This window comes from Phaseolus vulgaris, chromosome 6 (genome assembly GCF_000499845.2).
Source record: "Phaseolus vulgaris cultivar G19833 chromosome 6, P. vulgaris v2.0, whole genome shotgun sequence".
NCBI classification, from domain to species: domain Eukaryota; kingdom Viridiplantae; phylum Streptophyta; class Magnoliopsida; order Fabales; family Fabaceae; genus Phaseolus; species Phaseolus vulgaris.
In genome coordinates this window covers 3,834,103-3,855,296 of record NC_023754.2, presented here as the reverse complement: position 1 = coordinate 3,855,296, position 21,194 = coordinate 3,834,103, and the positions used below count along the sequence as shown (strand labels likewise).

The 21,194-nt window shown below is 34.7% G+C and overlaps 1 protein-coding gene across 1 annotated transcript; it reads left to right on the top strand.

The window, feature by feature from the left end:
- The first annotated feature begins 23 nt into the window (after positions 1-23).
- Positions 24-20,974, top strand: LOC137830955 (long chain acyl-CoA synthetase 8-like). Its single transcript, XM_068638387.1, has 11 exons — positions 24-1,335; positions 1,429-1,509; positions 1,648-1,917; positions 2,165-2,296; positions 2,388-2,561; positions 3,588-3,817; positions 4,210-4,327; positions 4,544-4,675; positions 4,789-4,923; positions 5,004-5,210; positions 20,606-20,974. The coding sequence occupies exons 1-11, from the start codon at positions 889-891 to the stop codon at positions 20,768-20,770; spliced, it is 2,091 nt and encodes a 696-aa protein (XP_068494488.1). The 5' UTR covers positions 24-888; the 3' UTR covers positions 20,771-20,974.
- The last annotated feature ends 220 nt before the right edge of the window (positions 20,975-21,194 follow it).

Below are 21,194 nucleotides of genomic sequence, written 5' to 3'. Positions count from 1 at the left end.
TCCGAACTTCATAGGTTACAAGTAGGATTAAAAGACACCATGAGTTCTGCTGGATGCAACTAACCAATTCTTCCAACATAATGAATTTTGATTCCAAATTTGGCTAATACAGTATACTTCATTGGGTATTATATGGTGGAGTAGTTCATTTCTCTGAATTTTGTGTGATTGAATAGTTGATTTTCTGGAATTTTGAATGGTTGAATAGTTCATTTGTCTGAAGTTTTGTATGATTGAAAAGTTGACTTTCTGGAATTTGAATGGTTGAATTGAATAGTTGATTTTTCTGTATGATTGACTAGTTTATTTCTTGAGTTTTTCTTTTCTTGCAGGGTTTTGATGCAAGTTTTTTTTGTTTCCCACCTCAAGTCTTGCTTTGAATATGTCCAGGTCAAAGGTTTACTTGGTCTCAAGAACATTCATACAAGTATTGATTATGGCAGTTGGAAAGGGAACACTTTCCGATTTTCAATTGAAATCATTTTTTTATATAAAGTTTTCGTGTTGCAATCCAACGTCTCAAATAACAACAATTAACGTTTCAAATAACAACAATTATGTTCTAATCCCAAAAAAAAATATTATTAAAAATAAGAATTCAATTGTGAAAAAAAAGTATTATTAAAAATAAGAATTCAGTCCCTTTTGTTTGTAGTTGAAACTCATAGGATAATCACATTCAATTGCTTGATCAATTGAGATTCTTGTGTTTCATTTTGATTACATTATTCAACTGATCGTGTATTTTGTTGTCTAATTGTGATATCATTGAACAAAAGTTGTGTTGCATGCTTTCTTGCACCATTTGAATCAGGAAATCAAGATTGTGTTGTGCTCCATTTCTCCATCTGAATAAACTTTGAGGAATATCTTGCCAAACAAAGGGAAATGGTTGATCAAAATAGTAGTTCCTCTTGGTTAAAATGCCTGAACAGTATGAGTGGCATGGTTGTGAGGAACGACCATGGAGGTGCTGCTGTAGAAGTTGGTGGTGAGGAAGGTTATGCAGTGCGTAATGCTCGAAAAAAGGAGTTGGTTGAAGTTCCTTGGGAAGGAGCCCCAACCATGGCTCATCTGTTTGAGCAATCCTGTGAAAAATACAACCACAATCCATTTCTTGGAACAAGAAAATTACTGCAAAAGGAGTTTGTTTCATCCAGTGATGGCAGAAGGTTTGAGAAGGTTCACTTGGGAGACTATGAATGGAAAACTTATAAAGAGGTGTTTGCTTGTGTGTGCAATTTTGCATCTGGAATTATCAAGTTAGGGCACAGTGTTGATAGCCGTGTTGCCATTTTCTCTGACACAAGGGCTGAGTGGCTCATTGCCCTTCAGGTAAATTTCCTTCATTCATTCAAGCATTCCATTTCCATTTGCTTTAACTCTTGTGCATTCACACATTGTGATGAAAATCTTGCTAAACTTCAGGGTTGCTTCAGGCAGAATCTAACAGTTGTTACTATTTATGCTACACTTGGTGAAGATGCCTTGGTCCATTCGCTAAACGAGGTAAGAAGTTATTTTAGAGACTGTATAACGAGATGAAAATAGTTGGATTTGATGAGGAGGGAAATCCAAAATGGTGAATGATTATAGAAACTGAAAGTGGTAGACATTTTCTCACTTTATGCTTTGGGATGTGAACAGACTGAAGTGTCTACTCTGATATGCGAGTCCAAGTTGTTGAGGAAGTTGGACGCAATAAGATCAAGACTAGTCTCTATCAAAAATGTAATTTACTTTGAAGATGATAGCAGTGATGAAGATGGTTTCTCAGGAAGTTTGAGCAACTGCACAGTTGCATCTTTCAGTGAAGTTGAGAAACTTGGTAAAGAAAATCCTGTTGAATCAAACTTGCCTTCCAAAAATGCTATTGCGGTTATCATGTACACAAGTGGAAGTACAGGTCTGCCAAAGGTTTGTTTCTTCTTCAACTATTGTAACATAACAGGTGTCCCTTTCTGTGTGTACAAACTCTTATTCACATTCTTGATTGATGCATGTTTGCAAAGTGCTTTGTTCAGAAACATGAGCACTTTTGTGTTGGTATGACTTTATTGTCAACAATGACTTTGGGTGACCATACTAAGATATTGAATAAATGCAATGAAAATTTTCCTGTCTGGAATAATTCTCAGTTCCCTGGTTTCCTCTGATTTGACAGGGTGTTATGATTACTCATGGGAACATGGTAGCCACAACAACAGCTGTTATGACAGTGATTCCAAATTTAGGTAGCAAGGATGTGTACATGGCATACTTGCCCCTTGCTCATGTTTTTGAAATGGCAGCAGAGGTAATTTCCTCTTAGTGTTCTTCTATCTAACTGTAAAAGTAGTTGATGATATTATCTCTTAAGAAGACTCTAACTTACTGTGGTTGGCCAGTCTGTTATGCTAACTGCAGGTTGTGCCATCGGTTACAGCTCTATTCTGACTTTGACTGACTCATCCAGTAAAATCAAGAAAGGAACCAGGGGAGATGCCAATGTGTTAAAGCCCACCCTTTTGGCAGCTGTACCTGCTATTATCGATCGTATTCGAGATGGAGTTGTAAAAAAGGTGTGAATCAAACTATCAAACTAACATTTTATGTATAAAGTAAATTCGAAAGAAAATGGCATGCTTGCTTCCTAACTCTAAAAATAGTATAGTACTTCACCAATTCGTTAACTACTTAACTCAATCTTAGCTCATGGATGGTTTATGGTCAGATGCCGTGGCTACTCTTGTTTAGCAGCATACATCAGCAAAGAGGAAGAGCACAGCATTCATTGTAGGCTGAGTTTTGATTTTGGTATCCAACCATTTGAATACATGGTTTAGCAACACCAAATGAAATTTTACAAACAAACCCACGAGAGATAGCGGCTAGATTAACGAATCTATTTATTAGGTTTCACAGTATCTCATTTCATTTTAGTTTTGATATAATTTTAGAACAATTGTGGTTTTTTTTTGTGAGAGATCTGAACAAGGTAGAGGGAACAACGCACAACTTTATCCCACTTGATAAGGCCTGCTACATGGATCATATTATGCTATAGAAGCAAAGTTCTCGATACATTAATTTATAGTGAACTCTTTTCTAATTGTTTCTCCTAAACATTGACTCTTTTAGTTCAATAATGTTTAGGATGATATGAGAGGGTTCTTTCTTGAAAGAATTAAAGGGAGACAATTTAGTTAGAGGGGGATTAGTTGGATGAATAGTTTTTTACAAATTGTAAAAACTTGCATTTTTTCTGTCACTTTCCCTTGCTGTTAATTGCTTTATACGTGTCAAATATTGTGGAAAGGATACTTTTATATATTCATTCATGCCTATCGTCTAAATACAATTAGATTGAAAAAATATTCATTCATGCCTATCGTCTAAATACAATTAGATTGAAAAAATATGTTCCACATAATTTATTACTCCATATGTTAGGTCTATCTATCAACAATTACATCAAACTAATATCTTATTTTTACCATATATATTATACATTTTTTATATACATCTATATGGAAAATATAATAATTTCAATATATAGGCAACTAAATAGTTATTCTCTTCCTTTCACTTTTGTATAATTTACTTAGGTTGAGGATAAAGGGGGGCTTGTGAAGAATCTTTTTCATTTTGCATACCAGTGCCGACTGAGTGCTGTAAGAGGAAGCTGGCTTGGAGCTTGGGGATTGGAGAAGTTGGTGTGGGAAACCATTGTCTTTAAGAAAATCCGTGCAGCACTTGGAGGACAACTCCGTTATATGCTTTGTGGGGGAGCCCCTTTATCTAAAGAATCACAACACTTTATCAATATCTGCATGGGGTAAGGATTCCTGTCCCATCTTTATACTGCATACTATTAGAACTAACTTTTCATGGATCTAGGTGTTGGAAGAAGTTATCTGCTTTGCATAGTTTGATTTCAATGTGATTTTCAATCTGATAGTAAGTGTAACTGTGTAAGATACAACAACAATAGCAAAAGCCTTATCTAACTGATAAGACAGGCTATATAGATTGCAGGGCATTATTGATCTTGGTTCAAGACTCAACTCTTAGGAATATTATTTACCTAAGCATAGATATAAGTTCTGTGATGTAATGTAACAGATTATAAATCAGTTAATAAAATCATACTTTTCTCAGTCATTTTCTTCTCCTATTCTCGATTGAATTCTGACAACATTCTGTCTTTATATATTTTCTTGTCAACAGGGCTACTATTGGGCAAGCATATGGCCTGACAGAAACATTTGCAGGGGCTGCATTCTCAGAATGGTATGACCACAAGGTGGGGCGTGTTGGTCCACCTCTTCCTTGTTCCTACATTAAGGTAATTCATATATTCCAATGAAAAATCAATGTGGTGTTCTTCTAAACCCTACATAATCACAAAAATTGCATTCATTTATGTAGCACTCATGAAGTATTACAAATTACAATCTCATGTTTGTGCATAATTAAACTCAGTGCACAATATAAGTTGCAGTTAGTACCACTTATGAACCTTAAATGGGAGGAGCTTGACTTCTTTAATGTGGTTGTATAGCTTGTTTCATGGGAAGAGGGAGGGTATCTGACATCAGACCAACCAATGCCACGGGGAGAGATTGTAGTTGGGGGGTTCAGTGTGACTGCTGGTTATTTTAAGAATCAAGAAAAAACTGATGAAGTGTTCAAGGTAGTAATTTTCTAACATTCAGTGATATTATATGCCTATTAATCTTTCCTTTTTAATTTTCATTCAAATGCTCCAAAATCTACCTTTGCTGATATTTTTTTAACTTAGTACAGGTTGATGAGAATGGTATGCGTTGGTTTTATACTGGCGATATTGGACAATTCCATTCTGATGGGTGTCTTGAGATCATAGATAGGAAGAAGGATATTGTCAAACTTCAGCATGGAGAATATGTCTCTCTTGGAAAGGTTAGGCCTTCAGAACTTTTAGTCAAATTTTCAACTTGTTGTACATTAATTGTTCTTTCCTTTTTTTTTCTTAATTACAGGTTGAGGCAGCACTATCATCATGTGATTATGTGGATAATATAATGGTTTATGCAGACCCCTTTTACAATTACTGTGTGGCTCTAGTTGTTGCTTCTTATGAGTCCCTGGAGAGGTGGGCCCAACAAGCTGGTATTGAGTACAAAGATTTTCCTGATATGTGTAACAAACATGAAACTGTCACCCAGGTCCTACAATCTCTTTCTAAGGTTAGCTAATTTCTGCACACTTCCTTCCTTGCTTGCTAGCACATAACCAAGATATAACTCATAGATTTTCAATTACCAGAATGAAAATTGGTGATTTTATCATATTATACATTTCCACCGATTTTATCATATTATTCATGAGCCTCCACCTAAAAACAAAAGATATGAAATCCTCAACTAATCTATAATATCTATATTTCCTCACATTTATGTTAGGGAATTCCCCTTGGGGTTTTTGTTCTTTCAGTTTACCTATTGTTCAAATTTGATAATATTTATTCATTCTGATGAAACTTTCACATGTCGGGCTTTTTATTTGATGGCTTCTTCCTCATCATGCAATGCATCCACTTCTTCATCATTTGTTGCTCATTTAATGAAAATAGGTAGCATCTGACAACGTCCTGAAAAAACAGTTTACTCTTTGTTCTCTGTTTTTCTTTCACCAATAAGCTATCTCTTGAGAGGAAGCTAATTTTTGCAATGATTGTCTTTTTATGAAAAAGTATGATGAGTAGTTCGGCCTTATTTGCCTATATACTCTAAGGGTTCATTTTTTATGTGAGTTCATTTTGTGGCTGTAGATTATTATCTTCTAATAATATATGAAGCCTAATAAATATCACACACAAAAAAACTGCAAAACAAAAATGGTCTCCAACATTTTACTCTTAAAATCTGGACTTTAAACCTAACTCAAACTTACAAAACCAGCTTGTAAAGTGAGGTTTGCATCCACTTATATACTATAATTTGACTATATCTCTAATTAATGTGGGATCTCTAATACAACCTCTCACTCCGAAGACTGAACATTTTGAGTGTTAAACTAGATATTTATGAGTAATCCAATAGTGACACAATAATAGGTGGCACAATAGGCTTATCAAACTTGCTAATATAGACTTTGATACCATATTAAAAAATGGACTTTAATCCTTTTACAAAATTGATTTGTAAAGTGAGGTTTGCACCCACTAATTTGATTATATCTCTAATTGATGTGAGATCTCCAACAATTATCTTTACCTTCCCTTTTTATGTGAGAACTTTCATCTATGGGTTGCAAAGATCAAGACTTAATTGAGAGCTCAAAGTTGGTGAGATATATAGATTCTAAATTTGAAAAGAGAGTTTGAAGATGTTAGAACGAAGGATAAATTTTTTGTTAAGAAGTTAATTTACATACTGTTGGTCACACGTATAAGGTTTTGTTTGGTGAACAACTACGTGATCAACATGTAATGAAAAAAAATCTTAGTTTGCCTTCCTAAGGTTTGAGTAAAAAATCTCCTCTCTAAAATAGCTAGGATTTTTCCAAGATAACAATGGCTGAGGTAGTGAATACTCCGCAAAACACTGAAAATAGACAATCTCTCAAAATGGAGGAAAGTATATACGTAAGGTACTCTAGTAGCATATGTTAGAAAATATGGCTTTAAACTGGGGGGGGTGAATTGTTTAAAGAGGGTTTTTGCAAACTTTTAAGCTTTGAATGAAATTACTTCAAGAAAACTTTGATTAAGAAATCAGTTTTTCAAAACATAAAGCAAAAGTCACAACACTTGTAAAAACAATCGGTTGTTTTACCGAAACAATCGGTTGTTTATACTAGTTAACTAATATCAAAACTGAATTTAAAGAGTTAGGGATAGAGAGATTGCACACAGATGTTTATACTAGTTCACTCCAAATCCAGAGCTACATCCAGTCTTCTCAGAAATCCTGAGGAAATCCACTAAGCAGTCACAACTTGATCACTTACATCACAACCAAGAAAGTGACCTTGAACACCTCAAGACACACACTCTTCTTGGCCAACACACCAACACTAAGATTGTTGATCTTGATCCCCTCAAGAACACACAGCCAATCTCAGCAAACACAAAAACAAAAGCTTGTTTCACAGAGTACAAGGATTACACTTGTTACAGAAGATAATATGAAATCAATACAAGCAGAATCCTATTCCACAAACTTTGATCAATCACAAACTTTCAGCAATCTCAGCTCTTTGAAAAACTCAAAAACTCTTAGCAAGAACTTGTAAAAGATTGTTTCTCAAATCTTTTTTTCTGAATATATTCAAAGATGTAGTTTGTTATCAAATCTTAACAAACTCTTAAATTGCATTAAAAGATTGGTCAAAGCATTTAATAACTGGAGCGTAAGCAGTTAAATCATTTAAAGCTCAGTCAAAGATAAAACAGTTTTTCTGTTATGGTCCCAAAACAAACAATCGGTTGTTTTGGTTTTAACAGTTCAACCATTTGAAAAACAGTTTTCAATCTTTTCTCAAAACATCTAAGTATAAACAATCGGTTGTTTCGACAAAACAATCGGTTGTTTTAACTTAGTTTGAAAACATTTTACTTTCACAAAGATTGAGAATGCCTATGCTTTAGATTCAATCAAGGGGTGGATTACAACACTCAAACTACCCCAGAACTAGACTAAACCAACACAACAACAACAAGCACAACCAAGGCTTCAACATCCTTCAAAGGGTTTGGATTCTTCAAAGCTTGAACACCACTTGGTTCAACAATCTCCCCCTATTTGATGAAGACAAATCCCTGGTGCTTGTGTTTGATCTGATTGAATCTGAAGCAGTACCTGCAAACATAACATTTATACTATCCAATGCTTCTTACAACAGCATGTTAGATTTTTACATATTCAAAGCATAAAACATGATAAACAATCGGTTGTTGACACGAAAAAATCGGTTGTTTTTATTAGCAGCAACAAAAAACACTTTTATATCAGAGATTTTAACAGATTATACAGTATCAGATAAAGATATACAAGAACCAATTAATTCTCCCCCTATGTCTTCACAAATAGACTTTAGCATGTATCAAAAACAGATTTAGGAGAGATTATTAAGATCAAGGATACCTAACTCATTTCTTAAGAAGAAAAACCTCTCTTTTGGTAAAGATGTCAGCTAACTGCAGTTTGGTCTCCACAAACTTCACTTCACAATTCCCATTGTTTACATGATCCCTGATGAAATGATGCCTTATCTCAATATGTTTGGTCATTGAGTGTTGAATCTGATTTTTGGTAAGATTGATGGCACTTGTGTTATCACACATCAAAGGAACCTTGCCGATTTGTAATCCAAAGTCTGCAAGTTGTTGTTTGAGCCACAGAATCTGTGCACAACAGCTTCCAGCAGCAATGTATTCAGCCTCAGCAGTAGAGAGAGCAACACATGCTTGCTTCTTGCTATGCCATGAGATTAGGCTTGAGTCAAGAAGGTGGCAAGTGCCACTTGTGCTCTTTCTATCTAGCTTGCAACCTGCAAAGTCAGAATCTGAATAACCAATTAAATGAATTGGAGAGTGAGAAGGATACCATAATCCAACAAATGATGTTCCTTTGAGATATTTCAGAATTCTTTTTGCAGCTTTGAAGTGTGACTCTTTAGGATTTGCTTGATATCTTGCACATAGACACACCGCAAACATGATGTCCGACCTACTAGCTGTTAGATAAAGCAAAGATCCAATCAATCCTCTGTATTTTGTTTGATCTACACCCTTTCCAGCAGCATCCGCATCCATGTAACAACTTGATGGCATTGGAGTGCTTGCTTCTTTGCAACTCTCCATTTCAAATTTCTTGAGAATCTCCTTGCAATACTTTGATTGACTTAAGAAGATCCCATCCTTTGTTTGCTTAACCTGCAATCCAAGAAAGAAAGACAGTTCTTCCATCATAGACATTTCAAACTCACCTTTCATTGCAGCCACAAATTCTTCACACAAGATGTCTTGTGTAGCACCAAAGATGATATCATCAACATAGATTTGCACAAAAATTATTTCTGCATTTGACTTCTTGATGAAGAGAGTCTTGTCTACCATTCCTCTTTCATATCCATGAGATAGCAGGAAGTTGCTAAGCCTCTCATACCACTGTCTTGGAGCTTGCTTCAGTCCATACAAGGCTTTCTTCAACTTGAAGACATGGTTGGGATACTTATGATCTTCAAAGCCCGGTGGTTGATCTACATAGACTTCCTCATTGATGTAGCCATTCAAGAAGGCACTCTTGACATCCATTTGGAAGAGTTTGAAACCACTCATACACGCAAAAGCCAACAGCAGCCTTACAGCCTCCAATCTAGCAACATGAGCAAAGGTTTCACCATAATCTATGCCCTCTTCTTGATTGTAGCCTTTGGCAACTAGCCTTGCTTTGTTCCTTATGATCACACCATCCTCATCTAGCTTGTTCCTGAAAACCCATTTCGAACCAATAATATTCATTTAATTAGTTTTAGGGACAAGAAACCATACCTCATTTCTTGCAAACTGATTCAACTCTTCATGCATAGCTTCAACCCACTTCTCATCCTTGAGAGCTTCCTCAATTGACTTTGGTTCAATTTGAGAGACAAAAGCTGTGTGCCTGCAGAAGTTTGAGATGGAGCTACGTGTGGAGACACCTTCCTTTATCTGCCCTATGATGTTATCCACTGACAGATCTCTAGGAATCCTCCACTCCTTGGGCAGCTCACTCTGTTGCAGAATTTCAATCGGTTGTTTCTGCGAATCAATCGGTTGTTTCTGCGAATCAATCGGTTGTTTCTGCGAATCAAGCGGTTGTTTTTCTGCATAGATTTCCAGCTTCTCCAAACTGATGCTCTGTTCATCTTCTTCAGCACTGGTCTTTGGGATTTGATTGATTCTCCGATCTACCTCATCAAAGACAACGTGAACTGATTCTTCTACAGTCATCAACCTCTTGTTGTAGACTCTATATGCATGACTTGTGAGTGAATACCCTATGAAGATACCAAGGTCCGCTTTCTCATCAAACTTTCCCAAGTTTTCCTTTCCATTGTTGAGAACGAAACAACTACAGCCAAAGACTTTGAGATGACTGATGTTAGGCTTCCTTCCATTGAAGAGTTCAAATGGAGTTTTCTTCAAAATAGGCCTTATAAGCACCCTATTCATCACATAACATGAGGTGCTCACTGCATCTGCCCAAAAGTATTTAGGGAGTGATGATTCACTAAGCATTGTCCTTGCTAGCTCTTCAAGAGACTTGTTCTTCCTCTCTACCACTCCATTCTGCTGTGGTGTTCTTGGAGCAGAGAAGTTGTGCAGAATTCCCAACTTCTAACAGAATTTGCTGAACTTCTCATTCTAAAATTCTCCTCCATGATCACTTCTAATAGAACCTATGTTGCTATTCTTTGTATTTTGCAACCTTCTTGCTAGCTTTTTGAATGCAGAAAAGGCATCGCTCTTTGATTCCAAGAAAAGAGTCCAAGTGTACCTAGAATAGTCATCAACAATAACAAGAGCATAATAATTTCCACTAAGAACTCATAGTTCTTGAGGGTCCAAAGAGATCCATGTGAAGAAGTTCAAGAGGTTTCAAAGATGAAACAACATTTTTAATTTTGAAAGAACTTTTCACTTGTTTTCCTTTTTGGCATGCTGCACAAATGTGATCCCTCTCAAACTTGAGTTTTGGCAGTCCAATCACAAGATCCTTTGAAATTAGCTTGTTCAAGTGATTCATGTGAATATGAGCAATTCTTCTATGCCAAAGCCAAGATTCATCTTGCTTGGATAGAAGACATCCAATTGAACACGGTGAAGAGATATCTAGAAGATACACATGATTAACTCTCTTACCTACCAACATTACCTCTTTGGTGTTGGGTAGACAGATTTCACATGTGTTTGACTTGAACATCACTTGATATCCCTTGTCACATAGTTGGATAATGCTCAACAGATTATGCCTTCTACATAAAGCACATCATGGATTACCAAGATGTCTTTTTGTCTCCTATGGATCCTTTCCCAAGAATCCTTCCTTTGTTGTTGTCTCCATAGGTGACATGACCCTCTTGCTTAAAGGAGATACTCATGAACTTTGATTTGTCCCCTGTCATGTGCTTGGAGCATCCACTATCCAAGTACCATAGTTGCTTGCTCTCCTCCAAGATTTCCTACAAAAAAGATTTTCAATACAAAGATTTGGTCCCCTTATGAATGTGGGTCCATTTGGTTTATACTCATCAATTAAAGCTTTATTACCTTTAGGAATCCACTTCATAAGACCTTTAGGAACAACATATTTTCTGATTTTACAGAACCTCACAGAATGGCCTCTTTTCATGCAATAGAAACATGTAACAATCGGTTGTTTCTATGGTCTAATCGATTGTTTTTCTGGCATTTTCGAAAATGATTTTGAAAATCTATCTTGTTTGTTTTGTGGATTAAAACCCAATCCAGCTTTTCCAAAAACACAGTTTTGAGATGCTAGAACACTCTCAAAGTTGGATTGGCCTTTAGAAAACTTATCCACTGTTTTAACAAGATAGTGGACCTTCGTTTCAAGATTTTTGCAATTTTCACAAACTAGAGTATCACACTTGCATGAGGAGTTTTTGTAAATGATTTCCATATTTTCAAAATCTGTTTTTGAATTTTCTAATTCCTCTTCCAGTGTCTTTACTCTGTTTTCAAGCCAGCTGTTCTTTTCTTTTAACCGATTGTTTAAGAGAGTCAATCGGTTGGCTTCTTCATGTGTTTCTTGAAAGGCTTGAAGCAATTGACCATAATTTTCAGAGTTTGAGGAGTTTGATGAACTTACACTACTTGAGTCATCCTCCCTTCTGGCCATGAAGCAAAGGTTGAGGCTTTTCTTATTTTGCCTTCTTTTCCTTCTTGCTTGACTCTTTGTCATTGCCTCCTTTGGTTCATTGTGTCCATGAGTAGCCTTGAGTGTGTCCCACATATCCTTAGCAGTTTTGCATTTTGATATCCTGAAAAACTCATAGTATCTAGTGCAGAAGCTATTATGTTTTGAGCAGTACAATCAAGCTTGGCCATCTTACATTCATCAGTGGTCCATTGAGACCAAGGTTTTGCAATGAAAGAACCATTCTTTTTAAACTTTGGAATGTAAGGACCATTCTCAATTGAATCCCAAATTCCTTGATCAATAGATTCGATAAAGATTTTCATTCTTGCTTCCCAAAATTTGTAATTCAATCCACAGAATAAAGGTGGTTTGTAGATTGAAGCACCTTCCTCAAAAGATAGTTTTCCAGCCATGAAAAAAAGATTTTTGGATAAACTTGAAGAACTTTCAAGAACCAAGCTCTTGATGCCAATTGTTAGAAAATATGGCTTTAAACTAGAGGGGGGGGGGTGGTGAATTGTTTAAAGAGGGTTTTTGCAAACTTTTAAGCTTTGAATGAAATTACTTGAAGAAAACCTTGATTAAGAAATCAGTTTTTCAAAACATAAAGAAAAAGTCACAACACTAGTAAAAACAATAAGTTGTTTTACCGAAACAATCGGTTGTTTATACCAGTTAACCAATATCAAAACTGAATTTAAAGAGTTAGGGATAGAGAGATTGCACACAAATGTTTATACTGGTTCACTCCAAATCCAGAGCTACATCCAGTCTTCTCAGAAACCCTGAAACCCTGAGTAAATCCACTAAGCAATCACAACTTGATCACTTACACCACAACCAAGAAAGAGACCTTGAACACCTCAAGGCACACACTCTTCTTGGCCAACACACCAACACTAAGATTGCTGATCTTGATCCCCTCAAGAACACACAACCAATCTCAGCAAACACAGAAACAAAAACTTGTTTCACAGAGTACAAGGATTACACTTGTTACAGAAGATAATCTGAAATTAATACAAGCAGAATCCTATTCCACAAACTTTGATCAATCACAAACTTTCAGCAATCTCAGCTCTTTGAAAAACTCAAAAACTCTTAGCAAAAACTTGTAAAAGATTGTTTCTCAAATCTGTTTTTCTGAATATATTCAAAGATGTAGTTTGTTATCAAATCTTAACAAACTCTTAAATTGCATTAAAAGATTGGTCAAAGCATTTAATGACTGAAGCGTAAGCAGTTAAGTCATTTAAAGCTCAGTCAAAGATAAAACAGTTTTTCTGTTATGGTCCCAAAACAAACAATCGGTTGTTTTGGTTTTAACAGTTCAACCATTTGAAAAACAGTTTTCAATCTTTTCTCAAAACATCTAAGTATAAACAATCGGTTGTTTCGACAAAACAATCGGTTGTTTTAACTTAGTTTGAAAACATTTTACTTTCACAAAGATTGAGAATGCCTATGCTTTAGATTCAATCAAGGGGTGGATTACAACACTCAAACTACCCCAGAACTAGACTAAACCAGCATAGCAACATCAAGCACAACCAAGGCATCAACATCCTTCAAAGGGTTTGGATTCTTCAAAGCTTGAACACCACTTGGTTCAATATCATAGACAAAGGCAAGCCTATTAATGGAAAAAACTTTTAGTGACGGGAAAGATAACAAGCTTGAAGACCATGAAAACAAGGGTAAAAGTTTCATCTCGCTCATACTGCAAAAAATAAAATAAAAATCATACCGGAAGTCTTGAAGCAAGCGTTGTACTCATATAAAATTAGTAGTAAAAAGACAGTCAACGAACAACTAGACAAATTTGATAAATTGATTCTTGATTTTGAGAATATTGATTTTCATATTGATGATGGGGATCAAGTGTTGTTATTGTTGTGTTCCCTACTTAAGACGCATTATCATTTCAAGGGGACCTTGTTGTATGGAAGATACTCTCTCTCTCGGAAGTTTAGGTAGCTCTAAACTCAAAAGAATTGAACGAGAAATTTTACTTTAAGACGTCCAATATTAGGGATGACATTGTACCAAGGGGGAGATCGTCTACCAGAGATAACGAAGGAGGAGTTAGATGGAGGTCAAAGTCCAAGACTCGTGATAAAAATGTAGTAAACGTCTACAAATGGTATCACTGAAAGAAGGAAGGTTGCACAAGGAGGTATTGTCCTTAGAGGCAAAATAAGGTTAGAACCCTAATAAACTTTCTAGGTCTGGTAGACCGTCTGATGGACTATTTACATTTGGTGAGGTAGCTCTAGTGGAAGAGGTTATGGATCATCAGATGTTCTCATGGTGTTGAGTAGTACTGATGATTGCAAATGGATCTTGGACTCCGGATGTTCGTTTCACATGACACCTAACGGTCTGTGGTTCCAAAAATTTATAGAACTTGAAAAAGGGTTTGGTAAGAGATCATGTAAGATAACTGGTTTTGGGAAAGTTAAGTTTTGTCTGCATGATGCAACTAAGAGCATGGTAGTCAAAATTGAGATCTCACTCAAGATCGGAAAGAGAAATATGAATCGAAAATCGGGAGATCGTAACACGGATCATAAGATCCTACAGATTTTATGAAAATGTATACACATACACTATCATTATATTTCACTCAAAATTCATAATTGAACCTCATAATATATATATATATATATATATATATATATATATATATAAATGAGTACATAATCAGGTGTAAACACCACATCCAAGTTACATAAGAGTAACCCCTTTCTAGTTACCAAACAATAATAAAATAGTAATATATTTAAACCAAATTTTCTTGTAAATTAAATTCATAATCTGCATAGAGACCTTCAACTCCATCATTTCCATCTCCTCCACCATTCAAATAAGTCATGTGTAAATCATGACTATGCAAAGTTTCATCCTCCTTAACTTTCACTAGAACCAAGTTTTCATCCAAATCCAATGTTTCATTATGCTTATGCTCATCTTCCACAGTCCACTCAGATCAATATTATTTTGAGTTGGTTTTCTTGTTTTCTTCTTCTTAGCTAATTTTGAATTAGCCATAACAAAAACAACATCATTCATTGCTATTTCTTCTCTTTGTGTGGGCCTAAACAAAACAAATGCAAAGAAAAATATGATAATCATGTAGTGGACTTATTTTAGAGATATATTTTAACATTGACTTACCATCTCAAAGGAAATCCAATTACACTCACATCTTGAGGAGCTACATGTCAAGCTCAATACATGAATGACAAAATTTTGGAGTTAAGGTACTCATCACCATAAGAATGCTACCAATCTGTTGGAGTCTTAAATTATTCGACCTAGTAGCCAAGGGACAACCAAAATATTTTGCTCATTTTTCGGAATCATCATTTTGAACATCAATAAGAGTTTTTCATCCTCATCCTCCACTATCCTAGTTATACATTCCATTAGACCCTGTTTCACTTCCAAATCTGGTTTAAATCTGGGACGATAATGCATTTGAGGGTTAAGAAAATAGCTTGTAGCATGCAAAGGCCTATGAAGTTGCTTGTCTCACCTTTCATCAATGATGTTCCACAAAGGCAAATAACTAACCAAAATATATTACATTAAGCTAGTTTTTTGTTTTCAATTTCAAAATCACCATCTTAACAAAAAAATAATAAACATTTAGCTAACTAAAATACCTTTTTTTTGACAACATTGAAAGCTTTTTGTATCTTCTCCTTAGCTTGGTCCAGTGCTTCATTAATGAACCCCATGGTTGGCTTTTGATTTAAATCGACCAATCGAAGTACATCAATTAGAGGCAATGCACCATTTAAACAAGTTGGGATATTCAACTCGTAACTCGAGGATCATAACTCAACTCAGAAGAGTTACTGCTCGAGTTATTACTATACATAACATAATTAAAAATAGATTCATAATTTATAGAATGGTCATGCATAAAATAATTAACCAATAAATTCATAAATGTTTTGTACAAATATATTATCCAAGAAAATCATTCATATTAATCATATGATAATCATCTTCCTCCTCCAAATGATCTTCATTTTCATTAATATCAGCTCCACCATGTCCTTTATCATTATCAGTAATTGGAGGAACCTCCAAATCATACATGGATGCATTAACACCACCACCTTTACTAACATCATCTTATCCAACTTCAACTAATATGTCTTCATCTAAACCATCTAATGTTTCATTTTCCTCCAAAGTCCATTCATCATCAGAAGCAAAATCATCAATATTATAGTCTTTTGTTTTTCTAACATCTTTCTTCTTCATCAATCTTGAATTAGTCATCACAAACACCACATCATTCTTGGTCATTTGGTGTAAACAATTTCTTTTCTTAGTGTGGACCTAAATAATTATAAAATTAGATAACACATCATATTATCATCTAAAAAATAATTATAAAATCAATTTCAATAATTTAAATTCTCACCCTTTCAAAAACACTCTAGTTACGCTCACAACCAAATGAACTACAAGTCAAACTCAATACTCTAATTGCTAATCTTTGTAGTTCTGGACCACAACTATTTAACTACCAAAAAATCCAAACTTGCTCTTGAAACTCTCAATTTGAACATCAATAATGTCTCCCACCAACCTCTCCAAAAAGTCATACGTTCCACGTTTCACCTCATAATCAACTTTAAACTTAGGTTGATAATGTAACATGGTATTAAGATAATAGCTTGTAACATGCAATGACATATGCAATTGGTTGTCCCATCTTCCCAAAGGGGAGTGTAGCTAAATAAGATAAAAATAAATAAATTAATCTCCAAAACAAGTCTATATTTCTATTTAGAAGTAAATATAAGTGAAAGGAAAATTACCTTTTACTAACTCCATTAAAGAGACTTTGTATCTTCTCTTTTGCAATATCCATCTCTTCATAAATAAATCTCATGGTTGGTTTCTCGTTTGAATCAACCATGCACAACACTTTAATCAGGGGAAGAACACCCCTCAAGTAATTTGAAATGTTTTTCCAAAATTCCTTGTCCAATATCAAATTTTCCACCAACCCTCCATCTTTACTTTTTACAAATTGATTGGATTGTCACTCCGAGGATGTGAATATCCTAATAAGTGATCCTTTATTCTTATTCAAGCATCCTAAAGTCAGATAAGAGGTGGAAAAATGAATATTGTTGGTCTTATAAAATATTTTCCTTTACTATATTTGTGTAACAAGGAGATAAGATCAATTATTGAGTAAATGTAGGTTGTAATTTTCTTACCAATGGGCTGACAAGGGTCCAATACAACTTTTTCCTCTTTTGCATTAACAATTCCCGAGCTTCCTTATAATTTGTTGCATTATCTTTTACAACTTGGATGACATTTTCTTCCCCAACCTTTTCAACAATATCATCCACCATTTTGAAGATTTTTTCAGTTGTCTTGCATATGTCATATGCATCAATAGACTTCAAAAAGATAGTTCCTGTTGGACAATTTACCAGAAAATTAAGTATAATCCTCCTTTTCCTATCGATCCATCCATATGTCATTATTGTTCATTTAGTGTTTTTCCAAAACAGTTTATGTTCTTCCAGAATCAGATTTGACTTCTCAACCTGTTACTTCAAATATTTCACTCTTATTTCTTGATATTATGGTGGCTTAAATCTAACACCATGTTCTGTAACTAATTCAAGCATCCTCTTAAATTTTTCATTGTTTGCTACATTAAAAGGAATAACATTATTGTAGAAAAACAGAGCAATTTCTTAACATGCATCTTGTATGTCATTCTTCATGAAAATGGAATTAATAGTAGTTTGAGTTCCCCCTCTCTTGAAAATATTTGATGAGTCCCCTATCTCTTATTCACTTGGTCCTTTTCTAGCATTTTCTGAATTACTCACACTATTGTCTTCTCTAGACATTGATTTCTTTAACAATTTTTGCTGAAGAGTAGCAATTGTATCCAACATTAATTTTTTAACCTCTTCCGGCACTAATATACATGCTCTCACATCCTTTGAAGTCCCTGCTAAATGGTGCTTTAATATGTAAATCCCTCCTGTCAATACTTTCTCACAACATTTACATTTTAGGTTCCTTGCTTTCCCATCCATGCAGGATCAGTTCTTCCACTTGCCATTATAATTATCACCAAATGCAATAAAAAATTATCTAGAAATTGATAAACAATAGTGTGCAACAACAAATATAAAATCTCAACCTTTCCATCCGCAAACACAAACAACAACATATGAAATAAAAGAGAGGGGAGATTGTGGGGAGTTGTGATTACAACGGGAGGAGCTAGGACAACAAAAGAAGGAGCAGTGATGCAGCAAGAGGGGCAAGCAGCGGAGAGGCACAAGTTGTGAAGTTGCGAGTTTGATATTAGGGATTTTTTAGGGTTTCTGATGAGTATTTTTGTGCAACACTTTTTGGCCTCATGGGCCTCGTTTTTAGTTTTTTTTTAATGGACTGAGTCACGGATCAGAGAGACTCAACAATCCTCTGATCCGGCCACTGACTCGCTGGATCGCTTCGATTCGTTCAGTTTATGATCCACCATGCAATCCTGCATGTTTTCTTCTAAAAAATCACAAGATCGTACGATCTTACGATTTAGATCCCGATTTTTACAACATTGATTGGGATCTTCTTCTCATAAGCCCTCAAAATTAAGTTAATACAATGTGCAACACATGGTGTCCAAAATAGCCTTTTCCTCATTGTCATCAACATTTGACCAATAACTTTGTAGTTTTCTGCATTATCGGTCGTAACTTGAATGACATTTTCTTCTCCCACCTCTAATGTTATCCATCATTTTAGAAACTTTCGTACCTGTTTTAGATATAACAGGTGCATTTATGGACTTTAGATACTCGGTTCCCTTTCGGCTATTCCCCAAGAAGTTTATTATTCTCCTTCCTTTCTTATCAGTCCAACCATCAATCAAAATGGAACATCATGTTTTCTTCCATTCATCCCCGTGTGCTTGTAAAGCAAGTGATGTATTTGTAGTGTTCTCCTTTAAATATTTGGCAACGATCAACAACGGTGGGCGACGGTCAGTGGTGCAAGGATGGTCAATGGAAAAAAGGTTTCAACTTCCCGGAAAAAAATGCAAAAGCAAAAAACAGGTTGCAACAATGAAGGATGCCTAAAAGAAATGTAGAAGCAAAGTCTTCCAAAATCAGGAGCTCTAATACCAAGTTGAAAGAAGAAGATTGAATATATTGATGAATGTATTTACAAATGTGGTTACAGTCTAAATTTATAGACTATTTACAACCTAATTAAATAAATAAATAATAGGTAATTAAAGCTATACAAATAAAATTAAATCACCAAAAGATATCAAATCTGTCCTAATAAATAGAAAAAAAAAATGCATTAATCATGTACTTATCTCCTAATTATGCAAAAAATTATTTTAATACTAAGGTTGTCGATAACCGACGAATTGGGAAATTTTCCTTTTTTTAGGTTCAGCCTTTTTTAGTAGGAAAAATATAGTTGAACGATTATGACCAATGAGGAAAAAGTTTACAATCTTCATAAAGCTCTCTACGGTCTAAAACAGTCCCCCAAGAATATGGTACAAAAAAATTTTATGAATACCTTCTGGAACAAGGCTACGTCAAACGAGATTATGATCAGGTAATATTTGCCTCTACGTTGATGATCTGTTGGTTGTTAGGAGTGAGTTTGAAAATATAAGCCAATTTAAAACAAACATGGAACAGGAATTTGAATTGACAAACCTTGTCTAATAAACTATTTTCTTGGGATGGAAATACCACAATCATGTAATCTTCATCTACCAAAAGAAGCATGCCAAGGAGATCTTAAAGAAGTTTCACATGAAGAATTGTAAATTTGTTGCTTCTCCATTAGTGGCAAATGAAAAGCAGTGCCTAGAAGATGATGAGACCAAGGGAGATGGATTATATAAGTTTGATGAGACCAAGGTAGTTCTAAAGATCAACTACCTGATATTATGACACAGACACTCCCAAAAGGCAAGTTCAAATTGCTAAGATCAGAACTTGGAGTACTGAAGAAGCCTTTTAGGAAAGAGTGCTAGAATTTGAGAATATTTGTTCATGATGAAGGTTTCCTCTATGGAACATTCTGCCTGATGAGTTTTTCCTCATTAGATGATGCATATACTTCTTCATCATCTGTTGTTCATTTAATGAAAATAGATTGCGTCTTCAGACGCATGGCTTGCTCTTTTGCTTTTAATTTTTCTTTCACCAATGCTCTACCTATTAAGTGAAAGCTAACTTTTGTAATGATTATTCTTTTATAGAACAAGTATGATTACTTTCTACCCAATGAGGAGTATGACCTTATGTGTCTATCTAAGCAATTTTTGGGATTCATTTTTTTTTATGAGTTCATTTTGTGATTGTGGAGCATTCTCTTATGATTTTTTTTTAACAGCAATGAATTAATAAAATATACACAACTTTTGTTCTTCATTTTATCTCTTCTTTATCCAATTACAATTCATTCTACATTTACTTTGATTTATTCTCCTACATTGCTAACACTTTAACACCTATCATTGTTTTAACTTGACATTATTTCCAGTTGAAGTGAAGCTTGACATGTAGAAATTATATTTCGATTTTCCAAACAATATAGTTTTATTTATAATTATAAGTTAATAAGCATGGTATGTTACAAGATTAATGGTTTGTTTGCTACACCTTTATTCATGTCAGGTTGCAAAAGCTACAAAGCTGGTGAAGTCTGAAATTCCTGCAAAGATCAAGTTGCTTCCGGATCCATGGACACCAGAATCTGGATTAGTTACTAATGCTCTCAAGATAAAGAGAGAACAGTTGAAAGCCAAGTTCAAAGATGATCTTCAGAAGTTGTATGCATGAAGTCTTTAATTTTTTTGTCAACGTATTATACAGTGTAGGTTATGCATTTTGTTTCTTTTCTCAAAATCTGAAAGTAGTGTGTGTATATATTATGTGTTTATTGGTTGTAATTGTAATATGTATTTCATATGGCATAGCAAAATACATTCATAAACTAGTCAAAGTGCAATAGTTATATTAGCAATAATTTCACTTGATAAATAAGTCATGCTAACTGATACTTAATGTTTTGCTTCCATTAAATATTTCTTAATATGTGTACATTAAACTTAGATTTACATTTTTGTTTTCTACCAAGTAGTTATGATATACTAGTTTCGATTTCCATAGTGAGCTATGTCTCAACCTTTTTTTTCTTTTAATAATCCAAACACAATTTAGTTCTACCAAGTAACTTCAAAAGTTTTCTTGTCATAAATTTACA

Coding starts and splice junctions, on each gene's coding strand:
- LOC137830955 (XM_068638387.1), top strand. CDS start 889: ATGGTTGATCAAAATAGTAGTTCCTCTTGGTTAAAATGCCTGAACAGT. Junction 1,918..2,164: donor GAAGTACAGGTCTGCCAAAG/GTTTGTTTCTTC, acceptor CTGATTTGACAG/GGTGTTATGATTACTCATGG. Junction 4,328..4,543: donor TTCCTTGTTCCTACATTAAG/GTAATTCATATA, acceptor GTGGTTGTATAG/CTTGTTTCATGGGAAGAGGG.